Source organism: Microcebus murinus, chromosome 19 (assembly GCF_040939455.1).
Source record: "Microcebus murinus isolate Inina chromosome 19, M.murinus_Inina_mat1.0, whole genome shotgun sequence".
Classification (NCBI taxonomy): Eukaryota; Metazoa; Chordata; class Mammalia; order Primates; family Cheirogaleidae; genus Microcebus; species Microcebus murinus.
In genome coordinates this window covers 15,283,874-15,305,505 of record NC_134122.1, presented here as the reverse complement: position 1 = coordinate 15,305,505, position 21,632 = coordinate 15,283,874, and the positions used below count along the sequence as shown (strand labels likewise).

Here is a 21,632-nt window from a genome sequence, read left to right as displayed (position 1 = left end):
TTTAAATAATTGGGAAAAAAAACCTAATGAATAATATTTTAAGGCACATAAAACTTATATGAAATTCAAATTTTAGTGTCCATAAATTATTTTCTTGAAAAACACCCATGCTTATTCATATATTGTCTATGGCTGCTTTCATGTTATAAGTACTTGCAACAGAGACCACATGGGCCCACAAGGTCTAAAATATTTATTATTTGGTTCTTTACAGGAAAAGTTTGCCAATCCCTGTTCTAGGAAGCAAAGTTTGCCGGTTATTTTCATCGTAGTCGTGTCTGCCTAAAACTAAGAAAGTGTTTGGTTCATATTTACCAAGTCAGATTAGGCCACAGTTGATTTGTATTTATGTAAGACTTCCAAAGGGGACAGTTTAAGGAAAGTCTATTCGTTTCAAGAGTGCTCTTTTTGGTTGATATGGTGCATGGATTCATTGACCATCAGCAACATACTTAATGAAGAAAAAATTATTCATGCTAACATTTAAGGTCTACTAAAATATGGTCCTAACCCAAAAGTCATGAACTCAAGTGCCTACAGTGGCCAGGCATGTAACATAAATGAGTGAAGAGGGCTGGACACAAGAAACAGTCCACCAGCATCCTTAAGGGCAGTCAGCCTCAGTATCAGACAGTAGGGAATCGTGAGGACTGTGGTGAACTGGGAGCACATGGCCTGGAGAGAAGAACAGGTGCTGCCTAATACTAGCTAACTGTTATCATGCGGGAATGCAGGTTTCTTGTGATCAGATTTTCTGATGATTTTGTTTTATTTATTTTTATTTTTTAGTTTCATTCATTTATTTATTTTTAAACAGGGTCTCACTCTGTTGCTCAGGTTAGAGTGCAGTGGCATCATCATAACTCATTGCAACCTCAAAGCACTCCTCCCACTTTGGTCTCCCAAAGTGCAAGGATTACAGACGTGAGCCACTGTGCCAGGCCAGCAGATGATTTTGAGGGGAAAATGGGAAGCTAGAATTTTAAATAAAAGCCCTAGATTTTTAAAATTTCACAACTACTTTAAAAATATGTTACAGCATTGTGTGGGTTCAAATGGCATGAGCCAAAAATCACCCATCTGCAGGCTGAAGTCAGGCCTAAGGCCACCAGTTTATGGCCTCTTCTTCCCCTCCCAGCCCTGTGCCTGGACCACAGCCAACTACCCACTGAGCCTGATCATGTCCCAGCTCTCCCTCTTCCACATGGCTGCTCAACTTGTGTCCTGTGTCTCCAGTAACCTCCCATCCTCAAATCTACCTGTTGGAACTCTCTCTAATGTCTAGCAAACAAGCAAAAAAAAACCCAAAAAAACAGGAAGCCATGATGTATATGTAAGCTGAGCTTGGGTAGGAAAACCAAACTAATAACAGCCTGGAATGCAATATGCCAAATTGTTAACCTATAGGCAATAAAATTAGCAATTTTATTTCCTTCTGAACACTTTAACATATGTTCCCATTTTTTATGGGCATAAACTTTTGTATTTTAAAGAAAGAACTCCCTATTTCTCCAGATCCATTTCAAATACCATTTCCTATAGGGCAGTAGTCAGCAAACTTTACTATAAAGAGCTAGATAGTAAATATTTTTGGCTTTGTGGGCCATATTGTCTCTGTTACAGCTTCTTGTAGGCAGTTGTTGGGTGACAGCAGCCTTAGACAAAATGTAAATGAAGAGGCCTAGCTGTGTTCCCGTAAAACTTTATTTACAAAAACAGGCAATGGGCTGGATTCAGCTCCCTGGGCTGCAGTTTGTGACTTTTGCTCTGTGGTGTTTGTCTGGCTGCCCCAACTCATTGACACCTCTTCTTCCCATGGAACCCCACAGCTCATTATTTTCTTCCCTCTTTTCAGTCTTGACTTTATAATACCATGTACTGTAGTATCCTGTTTGCTTGTCTTTTGTCCTCTGCAGGGTCCCCATTTCCTCCCCTAGCAGCAAGGCTGTGAGTATTTGAAAGCTAGAAATAGTTGTGCCTGGTGTTGTGCTTTAGCCATAATCTCTGCTAAGAGAGTCCAGCAGGGGAGGAGTGTGGTGTGGTGACTAAGAACAGGGGTTTTGGAGTCAGAGAGTCCTTAGTTCACATTTCAGTTCAGCTGCTTCTCAGTGGTGTGTCCTTGAAAAACCTACTTGCCCTTCTATGCCTCTGTTTCCTTGCTGGTAAAAGGGAAGAGTAAACCCTCCTCACAAGGTGGCTGTGAGGACTCAGGGAAATAAAAGGACATATATTCAATTCCTAGCATGGTTTTGGCTTCTAGTGAGTGCTTAATAAATGGTAGCTGTTGTTTTTGTGATTGTTATTGCATTGTTCTAAATACTCGGGTCTGTTGTTCTTCCAGACTCTGGCTAACCAGCTATCCGTCAGAGAAGTTTCCAGTCAGCATACTTCAGAATGGGATCAAAATGACCAACGAGCCCCCCAAAGGGCTTCGGGCCAATCTTTTGCGCTCCTACCTCAATGATCCCATCTCAGACCCCATGTTCTTCCAAAGCTGTGCAAAGGCAGTGATGTGGCAAAAGCTGTTGTTTGGCCTTTGCTTCTTCCATGCCATCGTTCAAGAGAGGAGAAACTTTGGGCCCCTGGGTAAGCGATGACAGCACACCTGGGCTGCCTGGGGGAAGAATCACAGACAGGTGCAGTGTGTGTTCAAGTCTGCACTCAGATAGAGCTGCCAGTAAAATACAGTACAAGTATGTTCCATGTAATACTTAGGATATACTTATACAAAATATGATTTGTAATTTAACTGAAATTAAAATTTCACTGAGGGTCCTGTATTTTTATTTGCTAAGTCTGGACACCCCATAACCGGATCAGTGTCAATGTCAGGGAAAGAAGTGAGGCTCCAAAGCCAGAGGTCCCCTAAAGAGTGAAGTAATGTGATAATGGGAGAATGAGAGGCTCTATCCTTTTGGCGTTTATTTGCCTATCGCAGACACAACCACCATTCTCCAGGGAGTTGTTATCAGGTGATTTATAACATCTTGGTCAGCTCTCTTTACCTGTGCATGACAATGAAAGACAAAAATACACCTGTGAGAACTATCTGTGCTTCTTCTCAAAAAAATAAAAATGTATTTCCTTATTAACATCACCTATGCTTGGCCTAACTCATGAGTAACTTAACACTCTTGTGTGAGAGTGGATCATCAAACTGCTAAACACAAATCCCATATCATCACGGTTCTAGGCTTGGGTTACCTTTCTCTCACTTATGGGCTGCCTTTGATTCTGTTCAGTGGCCTTGAAATCACTTACCTCGAGGTAGTCTCTGCCATTCTTTGGAGTTAAAGAGGCATGTTGTCCTCCTGGTCATTCCTTCTGAGCATCCTTTTCCTTTCCTTCTACTTGCACGCCCTGGCCCTGGGGATTGAGACGGCCCCAGGGGACGTTCCCTCTGCCCCTGTGTTCTGACACCACGTCTCCCACCACCCATCTCCTATCCACACCAGGCCTCCAAAAGGCCAGGCAACTGTTTGGCTCACAACCAACTATCCTATCGTACTCCATTTGCCAGCACACAATTTTTATTATTTTGCTATATTTTTAATTTGAATGAATGTTTAGTAGGAAATTAAACTTCTTTGTTGAGCACAGCCCCCTCCCATACTCTGCTGTACTGCCCCAGGCCCGGTTTACACACATGTATGTCACTGTCCGGCCCCAGCAGGCATTTGTCATTATACCCTTGGAAATCCAAGCAGTCATTTCTTCAAGGCTGGCTGTGCAGTTTTCCCATGAGCGCAAGGAGGGGAATTCTCAAAACCAACTCGGCTGTGTTGCCCAATTGCAGCTACTGCTCTCTAGCTATGCTTTAGTGTTATTTTTGGAGCTCTGTGCATTACCACAGTATTCCAGCCAGGCTGAATAATTCTCATTCCACAAATCCCAGGATGTTAACATCTTCTTTAACAAATGGGGAGGTCCATAAGGAAATTGATTTTAGAAGGGATGTTTTCTCAGGCGGAATGGCTCCCACGTTGGCGGTAAATGTCAAGGCTAATAGTTGGCACAGTGCTTGATATTCAAGGGGCTGAAAGAGGCTCTTGGTCCATAAGAATGCTTAACTCCACAGGCACAATCTCTGAGAGGAAATTAAGGCTCTCAGCACTGAAGCCTCTAATTCTTCTCTGCCTCGTGCAGGTTGGAATATTCCTTATGAATTCAACGAATCTGACCTGAGGATTAGTATGCGGCAGATCCAGATGTTTCTCAATGACTACAAGGAGGTGCCATTTGATGCTCTGACCTACCTGACAGGTATTTATGGGAGAGGCTTTCCTACTGTAAACTTCCAGAGTCATATTCCACCTTCCTGCTCTTCTGCCCCACCTTCATTCACTTATTTACTCACTCACTCACTCACTCACTCATTAATTCAACAAACATTGAGCTCTTACTAATCTGGTCATCATTCTGGATATTGTTTAAAAAAAAAATAAGAAGAAGAAGAAAGAAAATTGAGATATAATCCCTACTCTCAAGGGGCTTGCAGTCTACAAAAGGAGAAAAATATAAAGAAATAAATGAGAATGCAGTAATAAGTTCAACAAGAGAAATATTTATGAAGTAGAAAGACAGAATAATGATTAAATCTCAGGGGTAGGGGAAGAAGATGATCATAAAAACTTCTTGAAGGCATGAGATGGGTTTTGAGGGACGAGTAGGAGTTTTACAAGTAGAAGAAGAACAGGGATTGGGGAGAGGAGGAAAAAACATTTCTGGCAGAGTGATCCTGGGGTAGAAACAATACTAGCTATTTTGTATTAAAGCTATCTATTGGCAACCTTTTATTAGTCAGTCACCCAGGATGTACATAATGTATAATAGAAGAATGTAAAAGTATAAAACTTGATCACTACCTTCAAGGAAGACACCATGTAGTCCCAGAGACAGGGATGTGCTCAATGACTGGAATACCATGACCAAAGGTCAAAATGCAGCTTAATTTAAAAAACTAGGACATCTTTAAGACCACAGGCAAGTTCCCTCTTCAGCTCTGTATGTAAAGGGAATTGTATCCCTCCCAAGCATGCAGTAGGCACTTTATCCACATAATCAATGCATTGAGTCTTCACACCAATTTTGCGTGTTCCATGTTAGTAACTCCACTTTACAGCTGAGGAGACTGAGGCTTTAGAGCAGTGATTCTCAACTGTGGGTGATTTTGCCCCCCAGGGGATATTTGGCAGTGTCTGGAGATGCTTTGGTTTGTCACAACTAATGGGCCTCTATCACTACTGTCATCTAGTGAATAGAGGCCAGGGATGCTGCTGAACATCCTACAATGCACAGGACAGCTCCCTGCACCCCCTGCCCTGTCAACCAGAACTTTCCAGTCCAACATGCTTATAGGGCCAAGGTTGAAAAATTGGTTTTTTGGACCACAGTTGGTCACTGGTGCTTTAGAGTGATTAAGTTCAGTTGTAGAAGGTCACACTGATCTTAACTCAGTACAGTGTTCCCTAAAACAAAACCCAAGTGACACTCAGCATAAGTTCAATGCATCTTAGTTTGGCAAAAGAACTTCTCCCAAGAAGGAAGCTGTATTCCTAGGCTTCCAGGCCATGTGGACACATATCCCAGGGCTCCTCTCCAGACCAGAGTGAGTGCAGAGTTGCCCTGGGATATGGTCTGAGTAGAGAATTGCCCACAGGTCATGAACCAACCTTCCCCATCTGTGCCAGCCAGCTAGTCACTTTCCAACTGTCCCAGTCAGGATAGGCTAATGAGGCTAAGGTAACCAACACCCCCCAAATAATAAGAGTGTAAGACAGTAAAGGTCCATTTCTCACCCACTCTACATTTCCAGCATGAATTGGTGGGAGTCTCTGCTCAAGGTAAAACTGGTTCTGTAGGGCTCAACTTACTCGATATGAGCTTCCTCTGAGTCCCTTGCGTCTCCCTTAGCCAGCCACCCAGGATTCTGCTCCAAGATGTTTAGACCCCTCCAAGCCAGGACCAAGAAAAGCTGAGTCCACCTCTTAACTTGGGTCTTACCTCCTGTTTCCTGTCTGTAGACCTGCCTCTTTCTGGAATGGGATGTAATTGGGATTGAGCCCATCCTTCAGGGAGCCCTTGCCCCCCCCCCCACACACACACGCATGCACACATGTGTCTCCTCCTTGCAGACCTAGTGTGTTGACCTCAACTACCAAATGCCAGGTGGCACCCACATACTCTGAATCTGGACCAACTGGGAAATGTGTCGAGGGTTAGAGAGCTGGATTTGATGTCTTCTCCAAAGAATTAACTAATTCTCTTTTGTGGAGGAGACTGAGTTTCAGAGAATGATGTTAACGATGAAGTACCAGAGTGGAGAAAATCATATGCCAAAGTAGTATACACAGGATAATCTCAATTTTCTAAAATATATATCTTTGTAGTAACTATAATTAATGGAATGTTTTCAGTACACTGAGAATCATGCTAAATGCTTTATAAACGTCATCTCAGTCTTAACCACAACCAGGTAAGCTGGGTACTACAGTTATCTCCATTTCTCGACCAGTGAGAAACTGCTATTACATGGCAGAGCTGGAATTGGACTGAGGATGTTCTCATGCCAAAGTCTATGCCCTAAACCACATTTCTGTAATGCCTTTCACGTGTATGTAAACATATACACAGAAAAAAATGTCTTGAAGATACATAAACATTAATAGTTATCTTTGGTGGAATTCTTAGTGATTGTATTGTTTTCTTTTGGTTTATCTCTCTTTTCTCATTTTTAATGTGGTGAAATATATTATTTTTGTAGTAGCCATAATATCAAATAGGCTTTCTCTTCCCAAGCTGAGCATAGCTTCAGCAATCCTGTGTGCCAGCAGAGCTCCTTAGCTGGAAGAATCCCCTATTTCAGGCTAAGACCTAGTTCATTATGACTGTCCCTGGGCTCAACTTCTCCCTCTGTTGGTTGTCCCCAGGGGAATGTAATTATGGAGGCAGAGTGACCGATGACAAAGACAGGCGTCTCCTGCTGTCCCTTCTGTCCACGTTCTACTGTAAGGAAATCGAGCAGGACCATTACAGACTTGCTCCTGGAGACACTTACTACATCCCTCCCCACGGCTCCTACCAGGTGAGGGGTGGGACAAGGTGGCCACCTCTTCCCCCCACAGGGGCTCGGTAGTCCCTGTATGGCCTATGGAGCTGCAGCATGGCCAAGGAGAGCTCAGGGGCTGAGCTGACCTGGATCCATAAGCTATTTCCAAAATTCCCCAAAAGCCTTCAAGAGAGGCACTGTGACTATTTAATGAATGCTGGGTATTTGGTAGAAAAGGTCTTTCATACCTGCTCATGACATACTGTAAAAAAAAAAAAAAAAAGAAAAGGTCTTTCAAAACATGGGGTCCGGCCGGGCGCTGTGGCTCACGCCTGTAATCCTAGCTCTTGGGAGGCCGAGGCGGGCGGATTGCTCAAGGTCAGGAGTTCGAAACCAGCCTGAGCAAGAGCGAGACCCCGTCTCTACTATAAATAGAAAGAAATTAATTGGCCAACTGATATATATATAAAAAATTAGCCGGGCATGGTGGCGCATGCCTGTAGTCCCAGCTACCCGGGAGGCTGAGGCAGAAGGATCACTCGAGCCCAGGAGTTTGAGGTTGCTGTGAGCTAGGCTGACGCCACGGCACTCACCCTAGCCTGGGCAACAAAGCGAGACTCTGTCTCAAAAAAAAAAAAAACAAAAAAACATGGGGTCCATCCAGAGGGGCTTAGGGGAGAGAAAGATGATTAAGGTGAACCCTCAGTCGCAAGCAGACTGAAAATTGCTGCCTGAAAACAAAGGCACAAAAGGTAGAAAAACGTGAGGGACAGAAAAACTGGATGGGGAATGAGAAAGGGAAGATGAACACAAGAAATCTGGAGGAAGGATGAAAAAGAGCTTACTTTTATTGATCACCTGTTACATGCCAAGGCCTGATTCCTTTATAACCTCATGTGTCTTTTCATTTACAGATAAGGAAATGGGGGTTTCAGATAATGAGCTCCAGGTTACCCATTAGCTTGTGATGGAGCCAGGATCCAAACTCAGTTCTGTCTGACTCCAAAGCCAGGCATCCCGGGGGAGCAGAGAGGAAGCCAGTGGTGGGAGGAGAGATACACAGCTTCATCTGCCTTCATACTCACTCCCCAGAAAACTGGATGAGGAAGTTTGGGATGTGTTGGCCCAGCCTGTGTGTGTGCATGTGTGTGTGTGTGTGTGTGTGTGTGTGTGTGTGTGTGTGTGTGTGGCCTGTGCTACTGAATCAGTGTGAATATGTAACAAAGGGAAGGACCTGAAGAATAAAAAAGATTTTCTGTCTCTTTAAAACTTACCCCACTCTTTTTGGGAACTGCAGCCTGGCCTACATCCCTGAAGCAGGTTAAGACCTTTGTTAAAAGAGATAACTCAGCCATCCCAGGTAGCACCTGGGGGGCCCAGGTGGGCGGCTGGTGGAGGCTGCAGGCTTTGTCTTTGGCAGAGATGGGAGGATTAGAACAGTTAACCACAGTAGCCTAGAACGGAGGAGCCCTCCCTTTAAAAGCTCTGTATTTCTACTTATGTTCAGAAAATTTGGATTTTGAGATGAGAAGGTCTACCATTTTTTCTCCTTTGCAGACAAAGTAATGAAACTTCTCTTTCCTTCTCCCCAAACTACTTGTTCTCATTCTTCTGATGTGGCCTCGAGGATAAGTGCCGAGTTTTCGGTAACAATTCCTGTTCAGGTTGGGTACAGCTAAGCCCTGAGTCAGCTGTGGAACCCCAGATCTCTGCATTTATGTCAACTGGAGATTTCCTTTCCAGACCTATATCGACTACCTCAGGGGCCTGCCCATCACAGCCCACCCTGAAGTGTTTGGCCTCCACGAGAACGCAGACATCACCAAAGACAACCAGGAAACCAACCAGCTGTTTCAAGGGGTGCTGCTGACACTGCCTAGACAGTCGGGAGGGAGTGGCAAGTCCCCTCAGGTAAGCAGGCTTGGGGCAAGGGACATGAGCCAATCTTCTGGGCAGTTTTTTCCATCTCGTGGGTACACAGGATTGCAGGATGTCCAAGAAGGCAGAAAGTGGCGGCCTAGCAGGCCCCTGAGGGAGGAGATGGGTGTTCTGGTCTCAGCTCTGAGAGTCCTTGAAAGGACTGAAAGGGAACTAGGGTTTCCAAAATGTCCACTATTCATATAAACATTGTTATTTCTTACTATATCCACATATCACCTATACTCCATGTACATAATATTTTAAAACTAACTTTATTTTGCTTAAAAAATTTATTTCAAAAACTGTACATTGGAACCCTAAGTGGAAACCCAGTATTGTTTCCATGAAGTCATGACAGACACAAAAAGAAAATGAAAGCTAAACAATGATGAGGTTCTTTCCAGATGGTGTTTCTGGCTGAGGCCTTGCTGGTTTCTTGCTAAAGGGCAGGGGGTCGGTGGGGGAGATAGGCAAGTGTCACAGAACTGTGAAATTGCTACTAACCTGCGCCTTTTTCTTTAAGAGGAATGAAAAGAGAAAGACAGTCAAAACTTGAAAAGAGAGTAACTTTTTCACCCTATGATTCAACATTATCATATTGTTTTGTGTAGCGGAAACACCTACAATCATTTTGGGTACCTCTAGCGGTCACACCCCACGCTTTGTGAAGCACTGACACAGTCACCCTACTCAAGCTACAAGTGAAAGGGAAACAACCCCCGGGAGAGGAAATAAGCTGTGTCAAGTCCTCCATAAAACCAGAGGCAGAAGCAGACCCATATCCACCGTCTCCTGACTCCACCCACCCCTATCCTTCCTTTCCCTTCTCCTCCTTCCCAGCTACCTCATGTCCAAACCCTCTCAGCTGTGGAACTTGCTTATTTGGTTTCTTGATTTGGTTCAATGTGCCGTAAGTAGTTATTGGTATGAAGGGAAACCAGCCTGGTTAGTGTGTCCCAGTGTAGGAGTGGAACTTTCCCTCCCAGTGGGAAGAGGGAAGCACATGTACATCCCAGCCTCCCACCTGCACAGGATGGCGGAGCTGTGTGTCCCTCTCATACCTAGGTCCTTCTCCTCCTCGAACCTCTAGGCCTGTCCCCTTCCCTATGCAGCGAAGCCCAGTGCCCTGGGCTCTTCTTGCTCAATGCTAAGGAATGGTCTGCTGCTTCCCGGGGTCACTGGTAGTTAGAAAGAGTCCCACAGACCCCAGGAGCTGGTCGTCAGGGGCCAGCTGTGAGACCCCTGGGAGTCCCTCGCCCAGGATCAGTGTTGCCCTGAGCCTACCTGCTTAAGCAGGAATTTGTCTACTGGCCCTCAGGCCCTTGCCCCAGGTGTGAGGACAAGGCTCCCATTGCTCAGCATCTTCGCTTTCTGGGCCAAGTGGTGATGTCCTCCCCAAAGCTGGTGGGGTGATGAGTGCCCTCCTTTCCCCACCCCGAGGCAGAATTGGCTTCTGTGGGAGAGTCCCCAGGGAGGTCTGACATAGCATGTCTGAATAGGCAGATGCCCCTACTTCAAGTTTACTCAGACAAAGCCACAGCCCGTGGAGCTTGTTTCTCATTCACCTCTCTACTGCCTGCATTTTAAGGAAGTGGTTGAGGAGCTAGCTCTGGACATACTCTCCAAGCTTCCCAAAGACTTTAACCTAGAAGAGGTCATGAAGTTGTACCCTGTGGTCTATGAGGAATCTATGAACACTGTCCTGAGGCAGGAGCTCATCAGATTCAACAGGTAGGCTGGATGATCTTGCGGGAATCCTGGGAGTTGGAGTGTGAGGGGAAGGACCTAATGGGTAGTAACTGAGAGGGTTTCTTGAAAGTGGGTTGCTGTGTAGAGGAAGTGGTTTGCCCCATGTATAGGGAGGGCTATAAATAGGGCCACCACCAGCAGGTGTTGACCCATGGTTATAGCACTCCTATTCATTCTCTCCCATTGATTCATGTGACATCTATAAAGTTAGGCAAAAACCACTATGAAGCACAAGCTAATAGTAAAAGTAATCATTAGAGCTACTTTTATTGAGCCCTTAGTGCCAGATATGATTCTAAGCACTATGCATGGTTCTCATTCAAACCACACAGTAGTCTTTCGAAATATACACAGTTATTAATCCCTCTACCATCATTTTACATATGAGAAAGCTGAGATCCAGAAGGGTTAAGTAACTTGCCCCAGTTTGCACAGTCATCAATGGCAGAACTGAGTTTGAACCCAGTCTGATTCCAGAGCCCAAGTGCTTAACCAATATGTGAAATCAGATCGAATGTAGAAAGGGGTGGGAGAAGTTCATCCCATTGCCTTTGCCGCAGAGATAGGGGTGTTATGGGCCAGCCATGGGGCCACGGATCTGTGGCCTACTCTTCTAGTCCCTCTTTCTCCTCCAGTTACTATAGCATAGAGCCCAGTGGGATCACCTTGATTTGATTTCTAAATAGTCAAAACTGAAAGGGTTACCAAAGACCATCTAGGCCAAATGAGGAAACTGAGGTCCAGAGATGACCATGGTTTGATGCAGGTCTCATGGGTCTCGGAGCCAAGCAGGCTAACACTCATCACTTCTGCCTCCAAGTCCAAAGTTCTTGCTCCTCCAGATATTTCACGTCTTGCTGTCTCTATTTTGCCTCATTAGTCATTGTTCAGTTTTAGGGACAGCCTTGACTCTGGAGGACTAGGTAACTGGAGGAATGTTATTGAGCGTTTCTCAGCTTCCCCAGTGTTAGGGCTAGTCTCTAGCGTCTGCAGGCAGTTGGTTACAAGGGGATGAAAAAAGGTATGGGTGTGAGGCAGACACCCTGGCACGATGGACTGTAGTCCTAGTCTGTTCAATCAGACACCAGGCCTAATGGCTTCTCTCCTCTGCACCCACTCATTTTCCAATGATGGTCAGGATTAATCACTTCGAGCAAAACTCTAACATTCCTCCACAATACTCAGTGGTAGGGGAAGCCCAAAATGATTAGGCAATAGTTCAGCTTCCAATTCAGGGAAACCGTGATTGTGTCTTTCTTCTTTGGCTACTAAAACCTTGAAACTAGCAGAGCTCATAGTTGCAAGAATAGAAAGTAAAATTTTGCGAGTGATCCTTTAGGTATAATAGAGGTCTGTGGTGTCATCCCTCAGATGGCAGCTTTGCCCCTTGACTCCTTAGAAAGCACATGTCTGAACCTTAAATTCCTCTTGATATGAATGTTTAGAAGTTACACATCCAGAAATTCTTTTCCTGCATTTGGTCATTCTCCTGTCCATTTGGTTGAGATTCCATAAATCTTTGGCGATGACAAGCTCCTGGTGGTAGATTCTTTGGTACCCTGAGGTGAATTCCCTCTGGGCTTGGCTGGGCCTCAGAGCATAGAGGCCCAGAGAGAGGCAGGTGAACCTCGGCATCTGCTGGGCTGCCCTTCAGCTGCCCTTTCTCAGTTGTGCACCTCATAGTCTATAAAAGGAACAACCTAGACAATATGAGTCAAAAGCCTCAAAACTGTGCACACCTTTTGACCCAGAAAGTCTTTTAGTAAGAAAATAACTAGAAATTTGCACAAAGATTGATATGTGGATGGCTGTTCCTAGCAATGTTGTTTAAAATGACAACAATCTAGAAATAATATATTTCAACAATCGGGGAAGGGTTAAACAAAATGAAACACTTTGGAGTCATTACGAAGGACAATGTAGGTCTTTATTCATTGAATTGGAAAGATGTTCCCTATATGCTAAAAGAGAAAAACAGATTGCAAAAAGATAATATAGTATGATCCCATCAAAAAATATTTTGTAGGCCGGGCGCGGTGGCTAATGCCTGTAATCCTAGCACTCTGGGAGGCCGAGGCGAGCGGATTGCTCGAGGTCAGGAGTTCGAAACCAGCCTGAGCAAGAGCAAGACCCTGTCTCTACTATAAATAGAAAGAAATTAATTGGCCAACTAATACATATATAGGAAAAATTAGCCGGGCATGGTGGCACATGCCTGTAGTCCCAGCTACTTGGGAGGCTGAGGCAGGAGGATTGCTTGAGCCCAAGGGTTTGAGGTTGCTGTGAGCTAGGCTGACGCCATGGCACTCACTCTAGCCTGGGCAACAAAGTGAGACTCTGTCTCCAAAAAAAAAAAAAAAAAAAAAAAAAAAAAAAAAATATATATATATATATATATATATATATATTGTGTTTATTTAGAGAAAAATCTGGAAAAAATATACATCAAAGTTATCTTTAGGTGGGGGTGTAATAGATGATTTAATTTTTTCTCAATTAATAATTATACATTAATTATCTGACCTTTTAAAGGGGGGGAAAGTAAAAGGATACCTAGAGTCAGTGCACATGGGTAGAATGGGACCACTGGAGAGCCAGGCCCAGCTAGCTCCTCTGTCCTTGCAGGCTGACCAAAGTGGTTCGCAGAAGCCTTATCGATCTTGGCCGAGCCATCAAAGGACAGGTCCTGATGTCCTCAGAGCTGGAGGAAGTCTTCAATAGCATGCTCGTGGGTAAAGTGCCAGCCATGTGGGCAGCCAAGTCCTACCCATCACTAAAGCCGCTGGGGGGCTATGTGGCTGACCTGCTGGCCCGCCTGACCTTCTTCCAGGTACCTGGGAGTCAGGGTACCTGGGCACCTGGCCTGTGCATTTAGGCGGAGAGGACATTCTGAGATGACAGATCAGAGGCAGGGGCATTGGGCACACAGCCATGCTGCGTCCTGTATTGAGCACCTAGAAACAGTCTCCCCAGAGTTGGGGACAGGAGGGAGACTTTTAAAAACCCTTGAAAAGGTTATAGCCTATGGTATGGAGGCAGGAATAGGAACTAGAATAAATGTCATGAACTGGTGGCTAATGGGCCAGATTTGACCAATAGATAGGTTTGGTTTGGCTGCCTGGTAATTTAAAATTTTTCGAGCTAGCATATAAACACTGGATTTTTACACATAAAAATGCAGGTGTTTGTACTGCCAAAAATGGAGACCTGAGACAACAGGCCTGCATTCTTGCATGGCAACTGTTGCTGGAGATGAGTGGCTGTCGCTCAGTGTAGACAAGGCAAGGCACATATTCTCCACTGCTATAGTCCTCAGCACTCTATTGTATCCCTGACATCAGCTTGCACCTGTGCTTTTATTAAAGTAGAAATATATTTCTATGTGCCCTCATTTTAAGAGTGAGAAAATATAAGCTAAACTGAGAGGGCTGCCTGTTTCAAGAAGAATGAGAAAAGGCCTATTTCCTCATAGGACCTATTTACATTACCTGCCTTTGAACAATCTTTGATGTGTTGTTTATTTTGAATTTTGATTTCTGTGGCTCTCCAGGAATGGATTGACAAGGGCCCCCCTGTCGTCTTTTGGATCTCCGGATTCTACTTCACACAGTCTTTTCTGACGGGCGTCTCTCAAAATTATGCCCGGAAATACACCATCCCCATTGACCACATTGGATTTGAGTTTGAGGTAGGGGTGTTTTGAGTTAGGTCCATTCAAGGGGCCAATCAGTCAAAACAATGTTGCTGATTTCCTCAGGAGTCCAAACAGCTGGGTGTATTAAGGACCAAATGCTTCTGCTATAGTACAAATGAAGTATTCAGCATGACTTACAGTAGCTCCAAAGCTATTCCTGGCAGAATTAGAGGATACCCAAGACTTTATCACTGTATATATAAAAAGGAATCTTTCCAGAGGAAAATTCTGCCACTATCATACCAAGAAAAATGAAAGCATCCTCCCTACACAATGTGGTGGACCCTTTATCTGAAATAATGTTAATGGCCTTGGGTAGTCCTTTGCTTGGAGTAAAGTCAAAGGAACAGCTAGTATTCAAGAATCACCCTGTCCACAGGTGGAGAGGAAGGAGTGAGATGGACTGTTGTAGAACACTGTAGGATTTTTAATTCTATGGAAAGATCCTTTGAGATCATATAGTTCAGAGGTCACAAAGGGGTTGCCCTAGGTCTTAATTTAGTTTATGAGTGAACTTAACTTGATTGGCCTTTGGAAATTATGAAACGCCAAAATGTACACAATAAGAAAGCAAAATAGCTAGGATAAACACTGGAGAAAAGATAAGACCATCTTTTTGACATTGAAATGATTGCATACCTAGAAATCATAGTGAAATGGCTCACACCTGTAACTCCAGCTACTCAGGAGGCTGAGGGCTGAGGCAGGATTGCTTGAGCCCAGGAGCTCAAGTCCAGACTGGGCAACATAGGGAGATCCCATCTCTCTCTCTAAAAAACAATAGACACACACACACACACACATACACACACATATAGACAGTCCCTGACTAACAATGGTCTGATTTAAAATTTTTCTATTTTACTATGGAGCAAAAGTGATTCTACATTCAGTAGAAACTGTACTTTGAGTACCCATATAACCATTCTGTTTTTTACTTTTAGTGCTGTATTCAATAAATTACATGAGATGTTCAACACTTTACTATAAAATAGGCTTTGTATTAGATAATTTTGCCCAACTTTAGGCTAATGTAAGTGTTCTGAGCATGTCTAAATTAGGCTAGGCTGAGCTATAATATTAGGTAAGTGAGGTGTATTAAATGCATTTTCAAATTACAATATTTTCAACTTACAGTGGGTTTATTGAGACACAACCCCACTGTAAGTCAAGGAATGCCTGTAGAAAAATTTGTAAGGTGGCTCTGGTTATTGGTTAAATATACAAACATCAATAGCCTTTTCCTATTCTTACAATAAGTACTTAGAAGTGGGAAAAACATTCCATTCGCAATAACAAAAAATATTAGAATTTGAATTGTATGAACTTGTGCGCTCTAGTTCACCATAATCCCCACCACTCCCTATTCTCCTCTAATTTGACCATTTTCTGCATTTATCTCAAGGAATTTGAATTTACTGCCTCTGAATCTAAATAATGGTGTGCAGGAACTCAATCATACCAAGTTGCTAGAGCCATTTATATTTTTAGGAATTTGGGGAGTTGGTTGTTAAATAGTTGGTAGCCTGAAATTGACTATGGTAGGAAGCTTCACAGCACAGAAATTGACAAAAACTACAAATCAAGTCTTTATATTCTCCCACCCTCATTCCTAGAACTGTTTTACCATCCTGCCTCTGAATCTGAAGATCCAGGTCCCAAAAGAGAAGGGATTGTGCAAAGTTGCTGAACTAGTTATAGTTAATGTGTCCTCCTGGCTCCTACCTGAGTGCATTCTCTGTGCCCACCACATATAAGGGCAGCCTGCTGACTAGGAATCAGACCTGGACCAGGTATGGCAGGCAGGAATATTATTGCAGAAGCCCCACTGCTCTTGGAGATACCTCCTGGGAGAGGTAGACATTGCAGCTAGGTTACACTTTCGGTATCAGAGTATTCCAATCTCTTAATGCTGCCCCATGTAGGAAAAGGAAAACTCACAGCTTTCCACTCTTCCAGGTAACCACACAAGAAACGGTCATGGAGAGTAACCCAGAAGATGGGGCCTACATAAAAGGGCTCTTTTTAGAAGGTGCCCGTTGGGACAGGAAAATGATGCAGATTGGGGAGTCTCTTCCCAAAGTCCTGTACGACCCGTTGCCCATCATTTGGCTGAAGCCGGGGGAGAGTGCCATGTTTCTGCATGAGAACATTTACGTGTGTCCAGTCTACAAAACAAGTGCCCGGAGAGGAATCCTCTCCACCACAGGCCACTCTACCAACTATGTCCTCTCCATTGAGCTCCCAACAGACATGCCTCAGAAGCACTGGATAAACCGAGGGGTGGCCTCACTGTGCCAGCTGGATAACTGATGCCATTTGTCTCAAAATAGAAAATAAAAGGCATTTCATCCTCTACTACAACCTATGTTTCCTTTCTTGAGAATCACATGGAATGAAGCTGATGGCGATGGTGGTCATGATGATTATGTTGCTAGAGCAATTGCTATGAGCCAGGTATTTCACAGCAGCCCTATAAAGTAGGTTATTATTATTATCCTCCTTTTATGGCTATAAAAATCATGATACAGAGAAGCTAAGTCATATCTTTCAAACATGTCCTTCAAGTCATGTCCTTCAGATAGCTACTAAAGTAGTATTTGAACACAAGCAGTGGGACTCTTCAACCTAGACTTTGAGTCATTTGGCTACGTTCCATTGTGGTTATTTTTTTTCATATTATTTTGCTATAACTGCCACTGAATTTCAATTACTTCTTTTCCAGTCTATCCACCTGGGATACCTACCATCAAGGCCTCTCAGAGGTTGAGAGAGCCTTGAGCCACTTCTATTTGTTAAGTTTCTTGATATATTTAAAATGCACTACTCACAACAATCTTATGCAGTAGGTATTATCATTTATCTCTGTTTCACTGATGCAAAAACAAAAATTTAAACAAGTAGCTAGCCCAAAGTTCCACACCTAGTCAGTGGTAGAACTGAGACCCAGTTGCTTCTCTGCTAGCCTACACAGATGGGTGGAAATTTCAGGAAGAAAGGGGAAGTAAGAGAAGCAATATTTGTTGTACACCTACTGTGCGCCATGGTTTGTGCCCTGGCTTTTAGATATCTTGCTTGACCCTGTGTGGTGGGAGTGACTGTCTCTCCCTCTAGAGGTTTGGGGAGATTAAGTAGCTGCCTAAGCTCACTCAGCTCTTTCACGTTGTAAAGCCAGGTTTGAGCCGAGGTTGGTCTGGCTCTTGAACCCATGCATTTTTCACTGCCACAGGCTGCCTCTCTGCCAAGGACTTGGCTCTGTTGTGATGTAGAATCTCAGCTCCAACTACACAACTCTGTCCAAGAAATTTCAATCACTTGTTTCTCCCTAGGGGCAGCTGGAAGAGAATCTTGAGGGAGATAAAAATCAAATTCTTGATGTATTACTTCTTCATGAATTCTCTCATGTAGCCTTTGGCTCCAAATGGTTTCTTTCAGGGCGTTCCCATTGGTCACTTCTCAATTGAGCAAAGACATAAGGCTGTTTGAGAGTCTTAATGTGTCTGGCCTGGCTTCTCTGCCTTATCTCTAGAAGAAATGTCCTGACTCAGGGTCTTTGATTTTTCCTGAATGTGGGAAACTTCTGAGAACCAAATAAACATATTCCGGAAATTTCAGTTTCTTCATGGTGCCAACCAAATTCTGATTGAGGACTCTGAATTCTGAGATCAGCAAATGATCCAAATGATCCCAGAGATTGTCAAGGGAAATTCTTCAAATCTTGCCAGGGGGTAATAAAGAGACAGTGAGGAGGAGACAGTCTCCTTCAGCTCAAAGTAGGTAGCCTAAGAGCTCCCCCCCACCCCCACCCCAAGAAACAAAACTTTTTCCAATGGGGCAAAAAAATCAGAATGAACAGATAGCTTGAACTGCCTTATTGTTCCAAATCAGATTGCTAGTCATTTCAGATAGAAAGATGTCCTGCATTTCAAATCCCTGAATCTTGGACTGGTAGGTAAGTCACATTGCAAGCAGTAAAAGACCTGGCTGTGAGGGGGTTGCTAAGAGAACAATTGAATTTTAATGACAGTTATCTAATGAAAGCTTCAGCAACAAAAAGCTGAGGGTGGCAGGGACTGACTGCCTCATTCCTCAGGGGTCAAGGGACAGAATGTTTTCATATGATGGATTAAATTTTTGTAATTTAAAAAATTTCCTCCACTTTGAAAAGAAAGATTGCCCTAAATTTGAGGTCATTTTCTATTGGGGCCAATGCAGTAATTAATGTCTCCTCCTGGGAAAGAGCAATATGCTCTTCAGAAATCGTGGTGAGTTAGAGGCTGGAGTCCTGGGGAAGAGATGGCCAGAGATCAGCTCAGTGAGAAGCTGCAGGCCCTGCTTATAAATAGCTCAGCAGATGACATCAGACAAACCTTGTCACCAAGCTAGTCCTTGCTCTTTAAAAATCTAGCTGTTGGGTAAACAGTTATGTTCAGTCTTTGTCAGTATGGGAAGGTAATTACATTGAAGGAGGGGATGTAGGGACAGTAGGTTCTGCCTTTATAAGACTGAAGATGGGGATTTCATAGTCTTGGAGAGAAAATGGGGAAAATACTATTAAAAACAAAACACAGGTTACTTAGAAGGTTTAATAGTAAATCAACAATTATGTTTTTAAGTAATAGTATATGCATCTTTGCAAAGGGGGCTAAGCATATAAAAGTCACATTTAGGTAAGATTCCTGACACATGGAAGATGTGCAAAGATTGGCTAGCAATTAGATAAACTTCCATCTTGAAGGAGGCTGGGTGAAAAGGGTGATTTCTACACTCAGTAGACTAAGTCAAAAATTGCACATAGTCAAAATCACCTTGAGTTACTTAGAAAGGAACCACGATGGAGATGGGCAAGCCATGTCTCACTTGATCCAGTTGTCCCCTGCAGTGCAGGAACAGATCACTGTTTCATTGGCTGACCACCACATGAAGGAATTGGCTTGACTTCCCAGGCCCTATGTTGCATAGGAAATACTTAATTGTAAACATTAGAACCACCTCTGGGCAGCGAAAGGCCTCCACCATGAGACCAGCTGGAAAGAAGAGTGGCTGAAGGAAGAGCAAATTCATGTCTCTCAATTCAAGCTAGGTTGGATATGTGTCCACTGAATGGCTATGGAAAGGCCAACACACCTGCCGGCACATTTAAATTTCTCTGTCTCTCTTCACCAAAGGCCTTGTTATGATTTGAATGTGTTCCCAAAGTTTATGTGTTAGAAACAATGTCCAATGCAACGGTGTGGGTCCTTTAAGAGGTGAATAGGTCATGAGACCTCTGCTCTCACAAATGGATGAATGTCATCACAGGAATGGGTTGTTATAAAAGTGAGTGCAGCCCTCTCTTGTTCTCACAATGTCATGACTTCACCATATTACGACACAGCAAGAAGATCCTTGCCAGATGCAGGCCCCTCAAATTTGGACTTCTTGGCCTTTAGAACTGTAAGAAATAAATTTCTGTTCTTTATAAATTATCCAGTTTCAGGTATTGTGTTATAGCAGCATGAAACAAACAGAAAATTAGTACCAAGAAGTGGGGCTATTATACCCAAATACCCAAAAATGTGGATGCAGCTTTAGAAATGGGTACTAGGTAAAGGCTGGGAAAATTTGGAGGCCAGAAAAAGCCTAGATTGCCATGAATGGAACATTAAGGGCAATTCTGATGAAGACTGAGAAGAAGACAAGAGCTGTAGGAAAGACCTAAATCATCTTAGGGATAACTTATGTAATTGATTAGAAAATTAAGACAGGCCAGGTGTGGTGGCTCACACCTATAATCCTAGCACTCTGGGAGGCCAAGGCAGGAAGATCGTTCAAGGTCAGGCGTTTGAAACCAGCCTTAGCAAGAGTGAGACCCCGTCTCTACTAAAAAAAAATAGAAAGAAAGAAAAGAAAAGAAAATTGGATAGCAAAGACCATTTGATGAGGTCTGAGACAGAAATAATGAACAAGGTATTAGAAACTGGAGTAAAGGTCACGTTTGTCATACAGTTGCAAAGAACTTGGTGGAATTGTGTCCATGTCCTAGGACTTTATGGAAGGTAGAATTTAAGAGTAATGAGATAGGATATCTTGTTGCAGGTGTGGGTTCGTTATAAAAGCAAGTTTGATGCCTAAAAATGATACAAGCCATATATGACAGACCCATAGCCAACATCATACTGAATGGGGAAAAATTGAAAGCATTCCCACTTAGGACTAGAACCAGACAAGGCCGCCCACTATCTCCACTTCTATTCAATATAGTGCTGGAAGTCCTGGCTACAGCAATCAGACAGGAAAGTGGCATTAAAGATATCCAAATAGGGGCAGAAGAGATCAAACTTTCACTGTTTGCTGATGATATGATATTATATTTAGAAAACCCCAAAGATTCAACCAAGAAACTCCTGGAACTGATAAATGAATTTAGTAAAGTCTCAGGATACAAAATCAATACACAGAAATCAGAGGCATTCATATACGCCAACAACAATCTAATTGAGAACCAAATCAAAGACTCAATTCCCTTCACAATAGCAACAAAGAAATTAAAGTGCCTAGGAATATACTTAACCAAGGAGGTAAAAGACCTCTACAGGGAGAACTATAAAACACTGAGGAAGGAAATAGCAGAGATGTAAACAGATGGAAATCCATACCATGCTCGTGGATTGGCAGACTCAACATCATTAAAATGTCTATACTACCCAAACTGACCTACAGATTCAATGCAATACCTATTAAAATCCCATCAGCATTCTTCACAGATATAGAAAAATAATTTTACGCTTCGTATGGAACCAAAGAAGACCCCGAATATCAAAAGCAATTCTAGGCAACAAAAACAAAATGGGAGGTATTAATATGCCAGATATCAAACTATACTACAAAGCTGTAGTAATTAAAACAATCTGGTATTGGCACAAAAATAGGAATATTGACCAGTGGAACAGATCTGAGAACCCTGATATAAAACCATCCTCATATAGCCATCTAATCTTTGACAAACCAGACAAAAACATACACTGGGTAAAAGAATCCCTTTTCAATAAATGGTGCTGGGAAAACTGGAAAGCCACTTGTAGAAGGCTAAAGTGGGACCCACACCTTTCACCTCTCACCAAAATCAACTCACGCTGGATAACAGACTTAAACCTAAGGTATGAAACTATTAGAATTCTAGAGGAAAATGTTGGAAACACTCTCCTAGACATCGGCCTAGGCAAAGAGTTTATGAAGAAG

At 43.3% G+C, this 21,632-nt stretch overlaps 1 protein-coding gene across 1 annotated transcript in view; it reads left to right on the top strand.

Annotated features, from left to right (window-relative positions):
* DNAH3 (dynein axonemal heavy chain 3) overlaps positions 1–16,817 on the top strand; it is a 146,391-nt gene extending 129,574 nt beyond the window's left edge. Inside the window, exons 54-61 of the mRNA XM_012790154.3 lie at positions 2,342–2,586; positions 4,147–4,263; positions 6,930–7,084; positions 8,792–8,959; positions 10,557–10,699; positions 13,343–13,547; positions 14,268–14,405; positions 16,371–16,817. Coding sequence (XP_012645608.2) covers positions 2,342–2,586; positions 4,147–4,263; positions 6,930–7,084; positions 8,792–8,959; positions 10,557–10,699; positions 13,343–13,547; positions 14,268–14,405; positions 16,371–16,724 — 1,525 coding nt within the window. The 3' untranslated portion in view covers positions 16,725–16,817. The remainder of the gene's footprint in view (positions 1–2,341; positions 2,587–4,146; positions 4,264–6,929; positions 7,085–8,791; positions 8,960–10,556; positions 10,700–13,342; positions 13,548–14,267; positions 14,406–16,370) is intronic.
* The last annotated feature ends 4,815 nt before the right edge of the window (positions 16,818–21,632 follow it).